Here is a 19,112-nt window from a genome sequence, read left to right as displayed (position 1 = left end):
TAAATATATGCAAAATGACATTGAGTATTTAAATTACTTCGAAAATACCAACAAAACACACACTAAAACTCCACACATTTCCTGAATGCAGGCAGCAGAAGCTCTCTTTGCTGCAGCAGTGAGCAGGATTCAGTGTCACATGGGCCTACGTGATCACATGACCTCTCGCTAACATCCTCCCTGCCACACAAGTTTGCCACGTATGCTTATGCTAATAGAGAGAATATGGAGACACTAGACACCCCTTAACTGCAATTTTCGGAATTGTTTTTTTATTAAATTTTTAAAAGGATATAAACTAATTATCGCTATCGTATAAATCCCCAAAAATATAAACCGTATCATATACAGTCTTTATACAGTTTCCCTTGCCGAAGATCCTCTTTTTCTGCAAACACAGAGGGAGGGATGAGACTGCAGGGAAGAGGGAAAACAGAGACAGACATTACCACCCTTCCCCATGAGGCACACAAAGGCCAAAAAAGCCCCCGAGTGGAGACAGACGGACTAAAGGAGGTGGACAGTTAAACAGAAAGAGAGGAGGAGGGGAGGGGGAGGGTGAGGAGAGGTGGTCAGCCCAACTGTGATGACGAAGCAGGTGGACGGGGAAGGGAGGGTCATTGACTTACAGTGCTGGAGGCGACTGATGGACAAAAGAGCATGTGAGAGCATGCTAGGAGGCCAGACTCACTGCCAAGCACACAGCCATCAAACACGTAAGAGAAGAAGAACGAGAGAGAGAGCGAGAGAGAGGGAGGAGAGAGAGAGAGAGAGAGAGAGAGAGCGCGAAAGAGCGAGCGAGAGAGAGAGAGCGAGAGAGCGAGAGAGCGAGAGAGCTTGTGTTCCTGAGTGGAGAAGAGTTCACAGAGTTAGGAAACTATCACACACAAACACAATGTTGTTAAAATGGTGAGAATGTCTCAATCCCAATCTCTGAACCAGGGAAATCTGGGTCTTTTTAAACTGCTTAGAGGTTGTCAATCACCCCAATCAGCTCACACCAATCATTTACACCAGCTGCATTTATTTCATATTATTTGTGTTTGACCTGATTGGTCATATTTTATTTATTACAATACCTCGTTTTTGATCTGATCAAGTGATGCAGCACACACACACACTATCAGAGTGGGGGCCGCAGACTCGGTGAGCAGTTGCACGTCACAGTAACTTGAGTAAGCAACAACAAACATGAAGAGAAGCAATATTTTCTCCATTTTTGTTGCCGTTCAACAACACTGATGACAGCAACAACAGAGAGCTGATGAAACCATCATGCTTCACTCTCCTCCTTCCTCTACCAGTGATGCAGTGCAGACAGATGACAGAGGAGTCTGTTCTTCATTCTCTCTTAACTTCAGTCAGTAATATTATTTATTTACCGACTTTATTTTGTGCAGCTCTGCTGTATAGGAAAATACAAGTATCACATTGGGACTCAAGACATTCAACAGATCAGATTGGGAACCTGGAAAGCTTATTGAGACATTCCTTTAAATAAATATCAATGTTTTCGGGTCGTCATGGCGCCGTCATGAGCTCCTTCCACCAGAGCAACACACACAAACACACTAGCATCAGGGGTGCTGAGGTTTCAGATCACTTCAGTTAACAACCCAGAAGCTTTTCCTGTACCTAAACATGCTTTTTTGACCATTCCTGAACGCTTGAGTAATTTCCATAGGATGTGTCAGCACAACAAAGCCTTTTGTATGTCCAGACATCCTGCAGCTCAAATGTAAACGCTAAACATACTATGTACAGTATGTCTTTGGGAGTTTAAGAGTTTGAGATACACTTCTGCATTGAATTTACAGTACCAGTTCAATGTTAAATGTCATAAATAAAATGTAATAAAATAGTGGGGTTTCATATGGAACTTATATACAGTATATTTTATCTCATAATAACTGAGGGCATGAGAAATTAGTGATAATACGGTTTTAAATGACATCTACTACAGATTGTGCAATCAATCTCTGCAGCATCTATTAGTGAGGTAGTGCAAGAGTTGTTTTTTTAGCGTAAAATATATAAGCACCTGTTTTCATATTGAGTCCAACCTGTTGTATCATTGTGGAGCAGATTAATCTGACAAAATTCCCATATTTAATATTGTTGAAAGCACTAAGCATTGCTAAGACTTACACAAAGCAGTAGAAGACAACATAAAAGGTTTAAGCTTATGGAAGTTATATTATTAAAGTGTACGGCATACACGTGGATGACAGCAACACAATCTATGAGACAGCAGATAAAACGGAAAATCTCAGGCGAAGTTTCAATTGAATCAGTTTATATTAAGTGTTTGAGGATAACAGGATTAGTCTGAGCCTGAGCAAGAAACCACAGTTAAATGCAACGGTGTAATCAAATGGGGAGGGAAAAGCATCTCAGTCCAATCTGTAATTACTAAGCCAAATATAATTTTACAGCCGACGCTTAGTTAATTGTCCTCTGAGACTCCACCCTCATTAAAGCTTCCACAAAAAAGTGGTGACATGTAAATAGTGTTGGCAGGAGAACACTTTGTTTCTGTGCGTCTCTACATGCAACACTTTCTGCATAAATACTAAAAGTTCCACCAACTCTCAAAAGGGAAGACTTCCTGATTAAGACGATCATCATCCTGGAAACAGCATTAATCATTCATGAGGTAAAAAAAAACTATGACTTCATCCAGTTGCCAGCTGTTTCTATGACAGCCCAGCGTCCAGGTAACAAACCAGGAAACACCTTTCTCCTCTTTCCCCTCATCTGTTTGTCTATCACTCCCTCGGTAATCAGACTTCCCAACATCTGACCGTGCTTAGAGAAAGATGGATGAAATACAGGCTGAGTATTAAATAACTGAAATGACTCTGAAAGAAGATCACTTCCCACTTTGCCTGTTTACTGAATGTGTGCAGGTAAACTGAAGGCAGCCGTTTAGTAAAGACACAGGGGGAAAAGTCCCAACACACAAGTTGGTGTCCTCTCATTAGACCATGGTAACAGAAACAGTCAGTGCTCTGAAAGTGCAACGCATATGGACATGTTAAAAAAAAGCCTCTTTAAAAATGTGAGATAGGCCAGATGAAAGAACAACAGTTACAAGTAGAAAATAAGAACAATGAACATTTTGTGCCTTAAAATAACATCAATTAATAATTTACTCACAAAAGAGGAAATGCTGGTCATTATATTAAATAACTGTTTGCTCATATTCTGTGTGTAAAAGGCATACCCAGTTCACAAAGAGAACTGATCTGCATCAGGGACTCTGTCCTCCTATCCATCTGACTGCTGAACCTGACACAAACATACAACTGGTGTAATGCAGCTTGTTGCTCATAGAAGTCCATTAATCAATCTTACTAAAAGTAAATTAAAATAGACATTATACATGTATACAATCAAACCTTTTATTTCTCGCACAGGCTGACCGTTGCAGTGTTTTTCTATGGCCGATGCCCATCTTTAGAAATCAGAGAGGGTGAAGACCGATGACCGATATGATGCTTAGTTTTTGGCTGATATGTTTGGCCAGCTTCCTTTTTTCCCTTCTAAACATTTAATAATAATAAATAATACACAAACGAATTGCTTAACTTAAACATTAGTTGAACGGCAACTCACGGTGTCCCGCTCTAATCCGTGATTTGTGTCTGCACTGAAGAGCACTTAAATATTTTAAATAAACATATTTAACATATTAACTACATGAACACACATAATCAGAACAATTTTTGATAAATAAAAAATATACTGCAAAAACAGTCCCATTAGAAAAAAAAGCAAAATATTCTTACACTGATTCAAATGTACTTGCTTTGAGAGAAAATAATCTACCAATGGAGTAAGCAAAGTTATAAGACTTTTGCTCTTAGCAGTATAAGATGCTCACCATATGTCGTAATGACACTGATGCAAGAACCACGTTAAACAAATGATTTAAGTCTTTGAAGTTTTAAAGTGATATAATTCAAAGTGACATGAAGACGACTGCACCCAAATATCCAACCACCCAAACATCTACTCAGTTTCTCAGCCCGAACTGGTGAACCTCCCAGTAGGCCAAATCTTATCAGTGTAACTTGATCTCAAACCCATTCTAATGAGAGGGATTGTTTGTGGGGAGACTTTAATAACTCCCAGAGCCTATTTATAGCTTATATGTCACACCCTACAGTATGTCTATGACACACAAACACACACACACACACATGCAAACCCCACAGACAAATACTTTAACAAAGAGTGCCTGTCCTGCTATTGAAAATATTATTAAAATCATGCATGCAAATATTTGGCTCCTCGACACGGTCAAAAACAAACAGAAAAAGTACACACCCCAAACGCTTCCTTCCAACGTAACTGTTTGCATAGGAATCAAACAAGAATCTATTCGTTTGTCACTAGCTCTGTTAACATGGACTTAAAGAAGTTGGGGGAAAAAAGCATTCTGTAGAAATTCTGTCTGTTATGAAGATCATGATTTCGACTGGTATGCGTGTAAACTGTTGGTCCAGTCATTTCCTGGTTTGGGTTAAATGTATCTGCCAGTGTGTACTGTATGTGTGATGCATAGAAAAACTGGTCCAGTTTGTTCTGATTAAAGGCTTGAAGTATGTCTACGCACCTCATAATGGAATTACTTATTTTACATCCATGTAAACAGAAATAGGATGGGGGGGAACAACAGTGTTTTCCTTTTAATTATCCCCCTGTGGAGAACAGCTCCTGCGGTCCAAATATACCCAAATGGGAAGATGGAGGGTTGTGGAACTGGAGGGAGGAGAAGAGGAGGAGGAGGCTGAGGAGGATGGGGGCAACAGCTGGTGCATAGACTATACACAAGGGCAGGGGGGCAGATATAGTGGGTGAAGACTGGTGGGGGCAAGATAATAAAAGGGCCACGTGGTGGATCACTTTACACTCATGTATGTTGCTGGTTCACTCCACAGCCATTCATCAGTCTGTTTGGGCCTTCTTTAGCAATGTGAATAGGCCTCTGAAAGTCACTACAGTATGTTTCTCTAACATATGACTGATGATACGTAATAACAGTGTGCCGCTGCAGTAGTGCAACGTCTGCTGTGTGAATACAAATCTGCTTCAATCACGGCATCACTGTGAACAACCGAGTGGTGCTGGGCGGTATGAACAAAAGTTTATTAAATAAATTTCAACACTTTCAGAGCGTACAATGGTATGGTACAATGGAGTGAGTGCTACGGTGAGCGAGAGATGGAGCGGCAGAGTCATGCGTGTATCATCCTCGGTGCTGTAAGACACATTTTCTTCTCAAAAGGTGGTGGAGTAAATTGCTCATTGCGGCAATTACTACCACAGCTACTTCTTCAGCAGTGAAACATTTTTTGCTGCGCCACGCTGTGTTTTTCATGTACTGGTCTGTACAATACAGAATGTAAGAAACGTCTTCTCTCAACGTCCTTCTGTATACACACATCTTACTATGTCTGTGAGAGTCTGCAAAGGCAGCTCAGAACATGGACCATGCAGGGCATAAATGTAATCGTGGGTCGTATAAACACTACCCAGCGTGTGTCCTCCTCCAGATTTGAACTATTTCTGTTCCTTCATCGTATTACTAAAGAAATTCTGGATATGATAAATGTGGATGAGGAAATGTATTAGTTTCATGATTAGCACTACGGGTGTTGGCTTCACAGGACTTGAAGGAACCAGAGACTGTGTAACTTTGATGATCTGATGCATTTACTTGTGCATACACACACACACACACGATGACACAGCATCCTTCCACCACATCCACTGTCCTGTTTACTGTCTTTTTCCAACACAATAGATGCACCATTTAGTCACTTTCATTTTAATTTGTAATAAAATGTTGAGGCCACACCCTGGCACTGCCCCCATTGGTAAGCCACAGAATGTGACAGTACAGACAGAAGATTCTATTGCAACCATAAATTGATACTGGGAAACAAGTTTGAGAGCCAAACATACCATTATATGGGTAGAATACTGTTATTATTCATTAATTAATATCATTGTAATTGTATTAAGTCTAATTTATACTATTTTTTCAACAATCTTTATGCTTTAAAACTTGGATTAAAGGGCTATTAACAGGTGCTGAATAACACAGAACGCAGGTGTCGTCACAGGCAAGTTTCATGTAAAGGTGAACGCTGGATACTTAATGAAGCCTACAAATACTAGCACCAAGAGAACCACACCTAGTTTATCCCACTCACTCAAATGAGAATTGCTTTGTTTGTGTACCGTTTAGCCGACCGCCTGCTGTGGGGGAAATCATAATGCTTCAATCAACACAATGTGTGCAAAAGGATGAGAACATTGTCCATTTCAGGATTGGCTTATGTGCTAAAAGCACTGCAATTCTCTGAGGCCACATTCAGACCTGGTAGTAACAACCCTTTCTCAGTGATCAGATCACAGCCTGATCATGGTTAGTATGACTGTTCACATTTGGCATTGAAATGCGTCCTGGATGTGTTTCCTGTGAGCACATATGATCAGATCTAAGATTGACCTCACGACTGTTTATAAGAAAGAAATTATGTTTTAACAAGTCTGATTGCACAGATGCGTCAGCATGACCATTAGTTGGAACCATTAGAAAAAAAGAAATAATATGGTGATCAGAGTAAATGTCTGTACATACTCCAAGAACAGAGAAATCTGTTCCATCTCCCAGGGCTATGAGAAAAGAATAACGTCATTATTTTCTTGCAGCTTGTTCTCAACACATCATCTGGGCAGAACTACTTTCTTGTGTGGTATGGCCAGAAATTTGAAGTGGGTGTGGTTAATGCGGAAATGTTCTGAGTTCTGAACTGAAGTATTGAAGCTGGTGACAAGTATAAAATGTCCTGACCAGAACTAATTCTTTGTTCTTGCCATATTTCTCAGTTCATGTGGAGCATGTACAGGCCTTTAATGTTGTGATCGTGGCTGCAAATGAATTACCAGCTCTTACCAGTATGAATTTCCAATACCAGATCTGAACAGGGTCTAATACTGGTCCTCTTAAGGAGTGTCCAAAGTCAAAGAACTTACAGTGCTCTCTTCAAGTTCTACTAAAAATGTGTTTGACATTTTGATACAAGAACTAAGAGCATGTGACAGCTCAATGTTGAGTTTTACACGCCCTATATATAGAAGCAGACTCAACTATTTTGTTACTGGTGAGACGCCAGAGCATTCAATTATTATTGCAGTTTAAAAATGTCGTTTTCCCTGTTTGTCTGATTGCCTGGTTAAACTGTAACTATACTCCTAGTGGCTCTCTCTTGTTTTCCCTAACATGCTAGCTGCCAATTTATGCAGTAATTCCCTGGCAATTCCAGAGATAGTTAACCTAACTGAGTGACTGTTTAAATAGCATGGCAGTGCTGAGTGATGGGGCTGGGATCGATGTATGTGGCCCGGGATCAATGAGTGTGCTTGAATGCCCTGGGCACTGCCATAATGAGGATGGGTCAAAGTTCAAAGTATGTCAAAGTGCAAGGCTGCTGGTGTTGACAAGCACAAGCCAGGGTGTGATTGAGAAGCAAAGTGAATACTTCTATTAAAAAGGGCAAGGTGTCCAAGCTGTGCCGTCACTTCATCATTTTATTCTGCCTCAAAGGTTAAACTAAAGCACTAAAGAGCACTAAAGCGTATGCTATATTTATGTTTTAGCTGAGTCACAAACAACTGACCTTCATGCTGCTCTACATGTTCCTAACCACTCCTGGTCTTTCCAGTCCTCCCAGAAAGCTGGTGGGTGATGTAAAGGCAGTGTGCAAATTCACTATGTTGTGTCAGGGGAGAGGGAGGGGTCCAACTAAAGCTGGAATGCAGGGATACATCGCCATGAGGTCATGAGAATGATGGAATGTTTGTGCAGAGAGACAGGAGGAAATGTTGCAAAACAAGGGAAATCTAAAGAGAGAAATATTAGCTACTAACAGCTGCTGGGGGCTCAAACCAACATGAAAATACACACAGGATCTTAGTTAACGTGCAAAAAAAATCACCTGTTCGCCACCAAATCAAGTCAAATACCCCTGACCACACTTGACATGTGGGGATTTACTACGCAGCCTCTGGGAAGCTGAGTTGGTTGGTTAGTTAGTTGGTTGGTGAGGGTGTGGCCACTAACATTTTCCAGCCAGAACGTGGAAAATGAACTCCCAGTGAACAGAATCTGATCTAGGCTTTGAGTGTTAGACAATATAAGCCATTGTACTGTTGCAGCCATGTAGCCTCATCATCAACATAATGCCATTAGACCTCCCCTACCCTGTACTGCCCAACCTTGAGACCCAAACAAAGCCTTGCCCATATCCTACCAGAGCAGGAATGATCCAACTACAGCAGTGTTTGTGGGAACGCTAGACTGATTCAGACCCTCGCTCAGGACGAATGGACCCGCAGGCATGTCTACACATGCAGTAATGTCTCTCAGTGGATGTGGAACACTGAAGGTATGACCAGGTCCACAGGTAAAAATTAAATGTATGGAGGGACATACAAAATAGAAATGGGGAGTTAAACTCTCCAACTACCAATACCTTAATCAACTAGCAAACTTCTAATTAGTTTATCAGTTCAGACATCGCAAAGCTGTGAAAATGCTTGTTAGTGTTGGAGAAAAGAAAGCGTTCTATGGCTCATGATCATCTCTTTAAATGTCTTTTTCATGTTTGTTCAAATAACAGACCAGACAGTTAAAATATTAATTTTACTATATTGTAATATACTCCCGTTTCAGTATGTGCACCTGACTAATCCATTTAATACTGCTGCTCTGATCCAAAAAAAGTAATTAAAATATTTTTTTTCCCCAGAACAAATCAACTCAATAAACCTGAACTTGTGTTTTATGGTTTTGGCTGTATCTCCACAGCAGGGCCACTGAAAACTCTTATTTCTGTGACTGAGCAAGTTACACCACTAGTCTGCTCAAGACAATCCAACTCTCTAATTTAAACGGAATGCATCAAAACGCTGAGTTCACATCAGCTGTCAGTGGCTCTAGAGGGAGGACAATGTGGAGTAGTGAGATATCACAACTCGACAAAGAACCAAATTTGTGTCTGTAAAGAACAAGAAAGAACCAATCTTCTGAAATGTGCGTTTGTGGTTCAGATGACAAACAAACTTGAAATTGACTTATCCATCCTTTAAGAGTCCACGTGTTGTCAATTTCTGCCCAAGTCAACATGGACACTTTGCAGAGGAGCATCTAGTCTCAAATATTGCTCTCAGCAGACTGTCTTTAGTGTGAGCCCCGACTATTACTTTGCTTTCTCCTTGATGGTTCTACATGTTTATGTTGAAATTATTTATTTTAGGGTCAGAAAAAAGAAGCACACAGTCATTAGAACCAATATGTGGTGATGATCATGCGTTACATGCCTAAATATAGCAATATTCATGTAAGCGGTTGTCTCACATGATAGGAAGCAAGGAAGGCACTTTTTATGCCACAGTTTATAAAAATCAGATGTCTTCTGAAATAAAGGAAAATTTTTGTCCCCCCTCCCATGTCTCCAGTTCTTCAGCTGTTCCTTGTTGCATTATTGTGGATTTTGTCTGCCTACATGGCCACAGGGCAGCACTGAGAAAAGCCTACTTTGTGTGCATAGCTGTTTCCTTGCGTCATGGTAAGGCTTATGGGAAGTACTCCTTTGCATTCCCTGGAGTGTCTGACTCTGGAAGCATGTGTCCATGTGTTGTATGTTGTGCATTTGCAAACATGAATGCTTACACTCTGGTACTTTTTGTTAAATCACTGGAGTGTGCCTTGGTTGTCCAATATATTTTCAAGTTAAAATAGTGTGCAAAACACAAGCAGAAACCCAGGCACATTCCTCCATATATGGTACAGTTAAGTGGCATGTTCCCTCCATTCCAGTCTTGTCACCCTTCTAACCTTTATGAGGAAGTATGACGCAATTGGGTGCAAACCTCTATTGGGGCTGTCTAACATTGTCTTCCTTTGGGGGGAAAGGAAATACCATGCCCTGGTAAGGGTGAAGAGCTCCACTTCTTCACAAACATCTACTATAATGGAAGCTTAATGAGTAAATCCAAATGATTTTACACATCCATTTTTTGCATGACTAAATACATGAAAAAGAGGCTCCAGAAGGAGTAAATCCTCCTTTGACTGGGGCTGAAAGACTACAAGAAAATAACGTTTTTGGTTGCAGCATATAGACTATCACTAGTACATAACCACTACTAGCATAACACATGTATATGGCAAGTTGTGTTGTGGGTAGGGCAGGGTACATCATGACATGGTAGACAATTTATGACTGGGCTTTTTTCCTTGACTATCAATAGAGGCAACATGGAAAAACCTGACATGAAAAAAAACATGAAATGCTCAATATTAGCTGACCTCATGGTGAAGAAAGATAAATAGTGTCAAACTCACTAACTGACATCACAAGGTGGTTGACAAATATATCAAACTGATGGTGGAGGCAACTATAGCATTACCACTTGTAGCTATAACTGTTTGGCAAATGATTTTGCAGTACTTGTTTCTGCCACAATATCAGAATAAAAGCAGTTTTATAATAGTTCCTACGATGTCTAGCCAAGGGGACATCAAGGCAACAAGGCTAGAATAAGACTCGGTTTTAGTGGCAAACTAACCCAGGGAAAAGGTTATTAAAAGCAGTAGTTGGAAGGTTCAATTCCTGGCTCTGCTAATCTACATGCCAGTGTCATTGGGTGAGACATTTAACCCCACTTTGCTCCTCATGGCTGTGCCAACAATGTGTGAGTGGGTATGTGTGTGAATAGCAAAACTGTAGTGTAAAGCAGCTTTGAGGAATCATCAATAAAGCACTATATAAATACATATAAATACATATATAAAACAGATGAAATGTTATGTTCAGTTCCACTGAAGAATGAGCCTCTGATCAGACCTGAGGTTAATATTTACACCACATACAAAGACAAATTGCTGTCAGTGCTAATATTAGAATTATTGAGAGACTAACCAAGAAGACGAAAGAAAAAATGGAGCCCAAGGCACACAAAATGGACTGCTGTGTAACCTACCAACCTAAAATAAAAGTTATGTAAGAGCATTATGTTTCAAATGAGCCTGTTTAAAAACACAACATGGACATCGATCAATAAACAACGGCCCTTACTCATTTATAATGCAAAGGTGGAAAAGGCCAAATATAAAGTGGGAAAAAAAACAAGGCCTGGCAAGTGTTTCACCACTATCTCATATTGTCCCTCTCTCACACACATACACTTTAAAAAGGTAACATTTTCAGCCAAATTGTCTTACAATAAGCCCTTTTAAAGCGGTATGTTTTCAGTCATACTGACTCTATTAATCATCACCATTACGCCAGCTTTGCATTTACATACATTTGTTCCTCACTGCCAAACCTGGCCAGTGAAATGCCATCAGGTTTCCTGAAGAAGGTATGACTGCAGAACAACATAAACATATGCACCCACATGACAAGATTGGCACCTGTATTTCTCAACTACATGCAACTCAAACCTGCATGATTCACTGTGCTCATTGCCCTAGTCATTACACTTCATGTCCTCTGTGATGATTACTTGAAATAAATGGCATTTAGTGTGTTGGTAAGGTTACTGTAAGCTCAGCGACTCTAGAGAGCAAAGCAAGGATCAATCGATAACAGACAAGCTACATCAGGAAATCACTGGTGCTTTACCGCAGCCCAATCCCAAAATGCAAAGTCAGAAGCCTCCTTGCTTGCTAATGCTTACAGAACAAAACCATAACAAACACCATTGTTGTGTCTCGAACGCATTGCACACAATAAACTCTAAAAACAAAAGGCTACAGAAAGATCAAGGGACCCACATCATGGCAAATACAACACAATACAGTCCAATACCAAGGTGACTTAGCCCAGCTGGAGCTCTGTGTGCAAGCTCTGTCCAACACCAGAAGTGTCCCATCATACATTTTTAACAACAGGCAAACTATCTGACTATCTGTTTCCACTTCAACTAAGTGGTTGGGGGTTCCTCACAGTGGGGTCCTAGGGCAAAAAAAGGGTCATTGAGAAGTTCACTGGGATTCTTAGACCAACTAGAATATTATATTATTAGTCTAATCCACTTAGAACCAGCCCCATAATGGTGGTTTTATATGAAAGGTTACTTGACCATAACAATGTGATTCTGTTTGAGTCATATTTACCAGCCTTTTCTCTAAATGATTTTAATTACTAATACCAGGAATGCCAAGGAACTAGTTTTTAGATGTGTGCGTTTGTAAGGAACATAAAACAGGTTTTAATGGACAAATAGACAGAGGGTCATTTTCTGGAAATGTAGGGTATGACTCAAGGAAGAAATGATTAAGTTTGGTTACGATGAGTATATAAATTATGATTCAGGATTTTTAATCTTGCGAGAGTATTGTAGGGGTGTACTGTAGGAGACTGAGCCATGTTGGCAGAGGTTTACACTCTCTGGGTGCTTTCTGTAGATATCTTTACCAAGGAGTTTATGTTTTTGGCCATGTTTCTCTAAACGTTAGCATTTTCCAAGTGATTTCTCTAGTTGTTTAACATAATGCCTCAAGACGTGATGTGATCTTTTTTCCTTTTAGGCTTTTTTGCTCGACATAGACCATACATTGAAGTCATTTAGCTGACAGTAGTCTGAATGGTCAAAAACAGAGACAGATTTAAAATGACAGACAGGCACCAGCAGATGAAAATACCAACAAGATATACAGAAGATTCCCCCTGAAACTAGTGGCAGATGGGCTACAGCAGTAGAAAACCAGACTGGGTGCCACTCGCGCCACTTTATTAGGTATCCTGTGTACCTAATAAATTGGGCGGTGAGAGAATTTTTGGGGTTATATTGACATGCTTGACCTGGGATCAGCCAAGGTGCTGTGAGTAACTTTAATTAGGTTACGTGTGTAGGTTGACATTACACCCAACTTCAGCAACTTACTTGTACAGAGTCGTTCGCCATCGTTGTCTCTGTCGCCCTGTCTTCACAGTCAGACTGAGCACATGTGGGACAAGTCCTTCAGGCCGTACTGTCTTCTCCCCGCGACAATAAAATAAAACGGCAAATGTAAAGTGAGTGTTAAGTCAAACTGGATACAAACACTCTGTAGTGACACAAAGGCAAACAGTCAGTCAGGAGGTAATCCGCATTGTTGGGTAGCCTGGCCGCGCCTGAATGGATCCTCCCGGTGTGTTTAACCAACGTCAGTCGTCACTTCACTCGCATTAAAACGCGTTCAGTTGAAGTTAGGACGTCTTCAAAAACAGACACGAGGATCCACATAAAACTTATCAGTTACAGACTCATTGTTTGTCTCCTTCAGGAGGTGGTAGTCATTCAACAGCTAGCAGGAGCCGCGCACACACAGAGCCAGTAGCAGCAGGAGCTCCTGTCATGTCCTCTTTGCTGGAACAGACGGGGAAAAAATGAAAAGAAAAAGCCTCTTCTTTGCTGTCCTCTTCTGCCACTAACACCCGTGAAACACGAACACGCCTCAGCCTCGGCTGTGTATCACATGCCACACAACAAAAACCCCGCTCATCTGTCAGGACAGTTAGTCCTCCTCCTCCACCACCAGCCGCTCACACAGTCACAGCGAGGGACAATGGAGAGCTCATGTGTCCGCGAACATCCCGCTATCTGCATTCAAAAAAAGCTCAAAGAAAAACTAAGATGTCCTGCTTGGTTGAGGTCATAAGGAGCATCACCTCACAGTAAAACAGCGGCTAAACTGACTCCGCAGCAAACACACACACACTTGCTGTCTCTCACACACACACAGCACTTGTACCATACGGCTACTCGCGCGCCCCCGACGCTCAGGCAATGTACTGCCGCCCGGCCCGTCATTGGTCCGGGGCTATGCCGCGGGGGCGCGCCCGGATGTGTCATGTGACCTTGACTCCGTGTCTATCGTTAACTGTAACTTATAATGAACCAGCTGTTGAATACACACACGTGGAGATAATAAAACATACGTGCAGTGATAAAGACATGTTTATATTATGTATACAGACAAGGGAGAGAGAGTGAGTTAAGACAACAAGCACCAATTTACAATATAACAGACAATAACCAGCAAATGAATAAACCAGCAAAACAACAACCTCAACAGTAACAGTAGCAACAATAATAACAACCACAGAAGTAAAAGGCGTCCTAACCTACAACAAATGCATCAATACAAAGTAAATGACTGTAGAGCTGACTGTGTGATTGTGTGTATGGAAAAGAAATCTAAATATCAATATCTATAATGTTTATAATGATATTTCACATAATTAAAAAAATGTTTTTTATTAATATTTTTGCTTTAGAGGCCACATATGAATGGCACTTCCTCATGTTTTTACTACCCTAGATTTTTTTGTCTGTTAGGGCACCAGGGAGGCCCCTGCCTCCCTGTGCACGCCACTGTTCTAAAGTACACCTGAAGTTGATTCAGCAGACACACAATGAGCCTGTGTGTGCAGGTGACAGAGAGAGAGAAACTGCTAAATGGGAGAGGTGATGTTCTGCTGGTGTGACTGGTTAGATTTGATGGAGAAGAAAACCTGGACCACATACATTTTTTTCAATTTGCATAAATGATTTGCAAAATGAAAATGTTCCAGTGAAAGATAAGATGGGAGCACACAGTGCTCTGGAATAAATGCCACCCAAACTGTTATGAAACCTATTTTCATATATACAGTGTTTAAAAGCTCCATCACGTTTAATTTAATTTAATTTAATTTAATTTAATTTAATTTAATTTAATTTAATTTAATTTAATTTAATTTAATTTAATCGGTTATTAATTATTTTCTGACATAAATTCAGTCCAATTCAAAAATTCAATCCAATCAATAAAATAATTTAAAAAATAAACTTGTTGAGTCACAGGAACCTTTGACCTATATGCCACGCCTCTTTGTCCCAAAGGTAGGTTAAGCACTGGCTATGTAGGTCAAAGTCCTCTAATATAGTCTTCGTTATATCGTTATAATCAACACTTTGAGTTGGATATTCGATTATCGGGTGGATTATTGCGGTAAAAAAACGCATTAGCCATCAGTGTAAAGTCCTTATCCGAGGATGAGCTCGGTTAGCATCATCGTAGAAAAATGCTAACGCGGTCATTCCCAGAGACTGGGTCACGGGATGCACGTTTTGGCTCGCTAAATGAATCTGCTAAATTATTTCAGGGATTCACTTAACATTTACGAAAAAACGCACACATAAAAAGACGTTTTGATTCTTTAATCATGAATAAAGCTCTCGTTTAACTATTTAAAATGTTAAACCAGGTGTTCCAGATTGAAAAACAGTCAGGAACATTATATTACAGCATGAATACATTTGAATTTACATGAATTGGCTTGGCAATACAAATATATCTTAGTAATATAATATATATTAATTATAATTTCGAGATTCTAAGTCATATGGAGATACTAAGTCTTAATAATTACATACTGTCCCATAATTTTGATATTCTAAGTCACAATAATGAGATACTAAGTCATACTAATTACATTCTCAAGTCATAATTTCTGAATAGTATCTCATTATGACATAGCATATCATTATTATGGGATGTTATCTCATAATTATGACTTGGGTATGCAATCCTTTTTTTCCATGTGGGGCAAACAGGCTTCCATAGTATGTCATATTTAGCTTTACTCACATAGTGAATATCATGTCGAAAATAATCTGTTCTAAGTCAGTTTATTGATCATCCACAGATTTATCGACAACAGACACAATGACAGATGTGTCGGTTGAACTCCAGCAGCCAGCGTGCAGGAGATGCAGAGAGCTGGATGACAGATGTGGCGAGGAGCAGTCAGACGGTGGGAGAAAGCCTCATCAAACCTCGGCCCATATGTACTGTACCCGCTGGAACTGCAGCCTCTATTTATTTAGAGTGTTGATTCTCTAATTTGTCCAAAAGTGCAGCACCTATATAGAACTGACAGACTATATTAACATTAACAAGGTAAACAAAAATGAAGGAAGTAAGCATAATAAAAAGTACAGAAAACATTCATGCATAGAAAAAGAGGGTGTTTTAAATGTTTACACTTACAAATATCTTTAAGGTTGAAATGATGACAAGTGTTTGCAGATATAAAAAAAGTGAGTCTTCATATAATCCATCTCATTAAAAAAAGGAGGGAAAATACGTCTTTGGCAAGACGTACAAGAAACATCAATGTTGTTAAACTTTGCAATAAAAAAAATATTGGTGAGGACAAAACAAAGGACATGTGTCAATGATACCAAATGGTTTTCAGAGCTGGATGAGGAGGCGTTGATGTTGCTGGCTGATGTCGCTCTGGCGCCACCCTGCGGTGATGACAAGTCCTGCATCCGTGACTGTGAGGTGGAGAGGAGCCTCCAGGTTCTGCAGCTGCAGCTCCAGTTCCTCATGAGCAAAGCAGATGACTTACAGGACCTCCTGGGAAACAGGTAGAGTGGTACTAGTGGTCTCCATAATGCACTGACTTTATTGGAGTATTTCTTAATCTTTAGTGAGCATTTCTGTTTGTTTTAGCAGACAGGAGCATGTAGAGAGTTTCCTGTTGACCTGTCAGCCTTACTTCAATCACCTGCAATCCACAGCCTGGAGCAGCATGTCCCAACACACCCAGATGCCTCAAAACATCAATACTATGGTAAATACATACAGGTGATTTCTCACCTGTGCAATCTAGTCAGGAAATCCGTTTTTCTAAGACCAATCTTAAAATATTCAGGGAAGAATATGGATCATATATGTTTTTTTATTTGATATGTTTAGCCAGTTTCTCCCTTCACCTAATAAACAATGTCTGCACAGCAGCCGAATCATTAATCGGTCAACTTCAACTAATATTTAAAGTACTTTCTACTAAATAACAACAGTCGGTGGAATTTGTTGACAGTGAGATATCTTTGTGAGGACATTTTGACCTTGTTGGGACGTTCTGGCTGGTCCACACAACTTTAACTGTCTTTTTGAGGATTAAAACCCAGTTTAGTTGTGATGGTTAAGGTTAAGGTTAGGGTAAGGGTCTAGGGAATGTATTATTCCTAGTCTATAGTGTCCACACAAAGAATGCAAAACCAGAATGTGTGTGTGTTATGTGTGTGTGCACAGCTGCTAGATCTCTCTCAGCAGCTGTGTGACAAGTTGGAGCAGCTGGTGTTAACCTACGCCAGACACAATCTCCTCTGTTTGGACGAAAGTGAACCTAACAGGTATGTGCGCGCGCACACACACACACACACACATAATCTATTCTGTATTAAAACACTTGCTTACTTTTCAGAATGAACCTTTTTCCTAAGGGTTACTTTCTCACAATAATTCAATCAGCACTCAAAAGAAAGTGTCTAAATAGCTGAAAAAAAGAGATGTTTTTTTTATCCTCCTCAATACTCACCAATACAGTTAATATTGATATCAGTCCATCACAGTATGATAACAACTTTATTTTCAGAAACTAACTCTCCCACCTCTCCCTGTTTGAATTCCCAGTGTGTCTCATTTCTGCATGGGTCAGATTCTGCTCAGCCCCCTGAGGGTGACGGTGTTCCGCTACTGTAGGCTCACGCCGTTCCTGGCTCGGGTCAACACCGGCTTGTACAAGAGGATGCGGTGGAACGTGGAGAGGCTGCGAGACAGACAGCCGCGGGCAGATGAAGATCGAGGTGGAGAGTGCAAGGAGTGCGAGGCAGACAAAGTTGGAGAAACAGAATAGTGAGTCTGCATGATTCAGTTTCTCCATCCTTTATTTCCCTATATTGGAGTGGAGTGGCTCAGTGGTTAAGACCGGTACCCTGTGTGCGAAAGACATCATGGTCGCAAGTTCGATTCCACCCCTGGCTGATTGAACTCAATTCCATTGTAAGTCGCTTTGGATAAAAGCGTCTGCTAAATGACATGTAATGTATATTCTTCCCTCTGTTTCTAGTTCAGTCACTGACAAGACAAAATGACTTTAATGGCTGGTGGCCACATCATAATTCTAATCTCTAAGTATCATTTATCACATGACAGATAAGGTAATCAGTATTTTCAGGTAAAAGGCGGCTCTCCTCTGCTCATTTGATGTGAAGACAGCATTTCGACCAGTGGTGGGCTTAGGGTTTCATTTTGGCCCACCAGACCCTTAACAATAGCAGTAGTTCTCGTTTTGTGTAATAGAAATGCTCATTATTATTAAGGTATTTAATTAAATGTGTGTAAATCAAAGGGGTAAATGCTTTACACCACTACATGTATCACACTGGTGATCACCGATGTGGCAATTGTCCTGATTGTTTAAAACTGAGTTACCCACAATTACAAGGCTACACCTCAGAAAATTAAAGATTTTTGACAGAAACATACATTGTAAATATGTTATTTTACTATCCATCCATCCATCTTCTACCGCTTTATCCTCCACATGAGCATCGTTGGGGTGCTGTACCAGTCTCAGCTGACATAGGGCAATAGGCGGGGTACATCCTGGACAGTTCGCCAGTCCATCACAGAGCCACATATAGAGACTAACAAGCATTCACTCTCGCACTCACAGTGTCCAATATGTTAATTTACCATGGTAAAGCTAAAATAATTAGTAAGGGAAGCCAGTATCCCAGTACTTGCTTGCATACAGTAAATAAAACCCTCTACTAACATGACATCACAGCCATTGATCCTTCATATTATGGATGTGTTTGTGTCCCTTTAAGTTACTTCCTGTGCTGTGAGAATATTCCCAATGCACATGCAGAGGCCGACAGTGAGAGCCAAGACATCTGCCATGATGAAGTGGTGAAGATGTGGACCATTGGTCAGTGGGTGCAGATGAACCCAAACCCCGACACAGAGGACATCTACGACTGGTACGCTTGATTCTAAACTATTCCTGCTCAGGATTCTCTTAAAGGTCACCTCTCTCTTTCCCAAGCTTGTCAAAGATCCTAGGTGGCCTTGGAATACCAAGAAGGATGTCTTTCTTGGTCATTTATGCAGCTTTCCACTGTGCTGGTTTGTCTGTCTGGGCTGCTGTAGAAACATGGCAGCCTCTGTAAAGCAAGGCTCTTAAAGAGACACATACAAACAT

The 19,112-nt window shown here is 40.5% G+C and overlaps 2 protein-coding genes across 2 annotated transcripts in view; one reads left to right on the top strand and one right to left on the bottom strand.

Annotated features, from left to right (window-relative positions):
- The window catches only part of pkn1a (protein kinase N1a), a 42,579-nt gene extending 28,742 nt beyond the window's left edge, over positions 1–13,837 (bottom strand). Inside the window, exon 1 of the mRNA XM_044029076.1 lies at positions 12,970–13,837. Coding sequence (XP_043885011.1) covers positions 12,970–12,990 — 21 coding nt within the window. The 5' untranslated portion in view covers positions 12,991–13,837. The remainder of the gene's footprint in view (positions 1–12,969) is intronic.
- A 2,470-nt stretch (positions 13,838–16,307) lies between these two features.
- The window catches only part of lg6h19orf67 (linkage group 6 C19orf67 homolog), a 3,792-nt gene continuing 987 nt past the window's right edge, over positions 16,308–19,112 (top strand). The window contains exons 1-5 of the mRNA XM_044028199.1: positions 16,308–16,485; positions 16,574–16,691; positions 17,156–17,256; positions 17,537–17,758; positions 18,739–18,891. Of these exons, the coding sequence (XP_043884134.1) occupies positions 16,331–16,485; positions 16,574–16,691; positions 17,156–17,256; positions 17,537–17,758; positions 18,739–18,891 (749 nt within the window). The 5' untranslated portion in view covers positions 16,308–16,330. The remainder of the gene's footprint in view (positions 16,486–16,573; positions 16,692–17,155; positions 17,257–17,536; positions 17,759–18,738; positions 18,892–19,112) is intronic.

Source organism: Solea senegalensis, linkage group LG6 (genome assembly GCF_019176455.1).
Source record: "Solea senegalensis isolate Sse05_10M linkage group LG6, IFAPA_SoseM_1, whole genome shotgun sequence".
Taxonomy (NCBI): domain Eukaryota; kingdom Metazoa; phylum Chordata; class Actinopteri; order Pleuronectiformes; family Soleidae; genus Solea; species Solea senegalensis.
The sequence above is the reverse complement of the archived record's forward strand: the minus strand, read 5'-3'. Positions and strand labels throughout refer to the sequence as shown.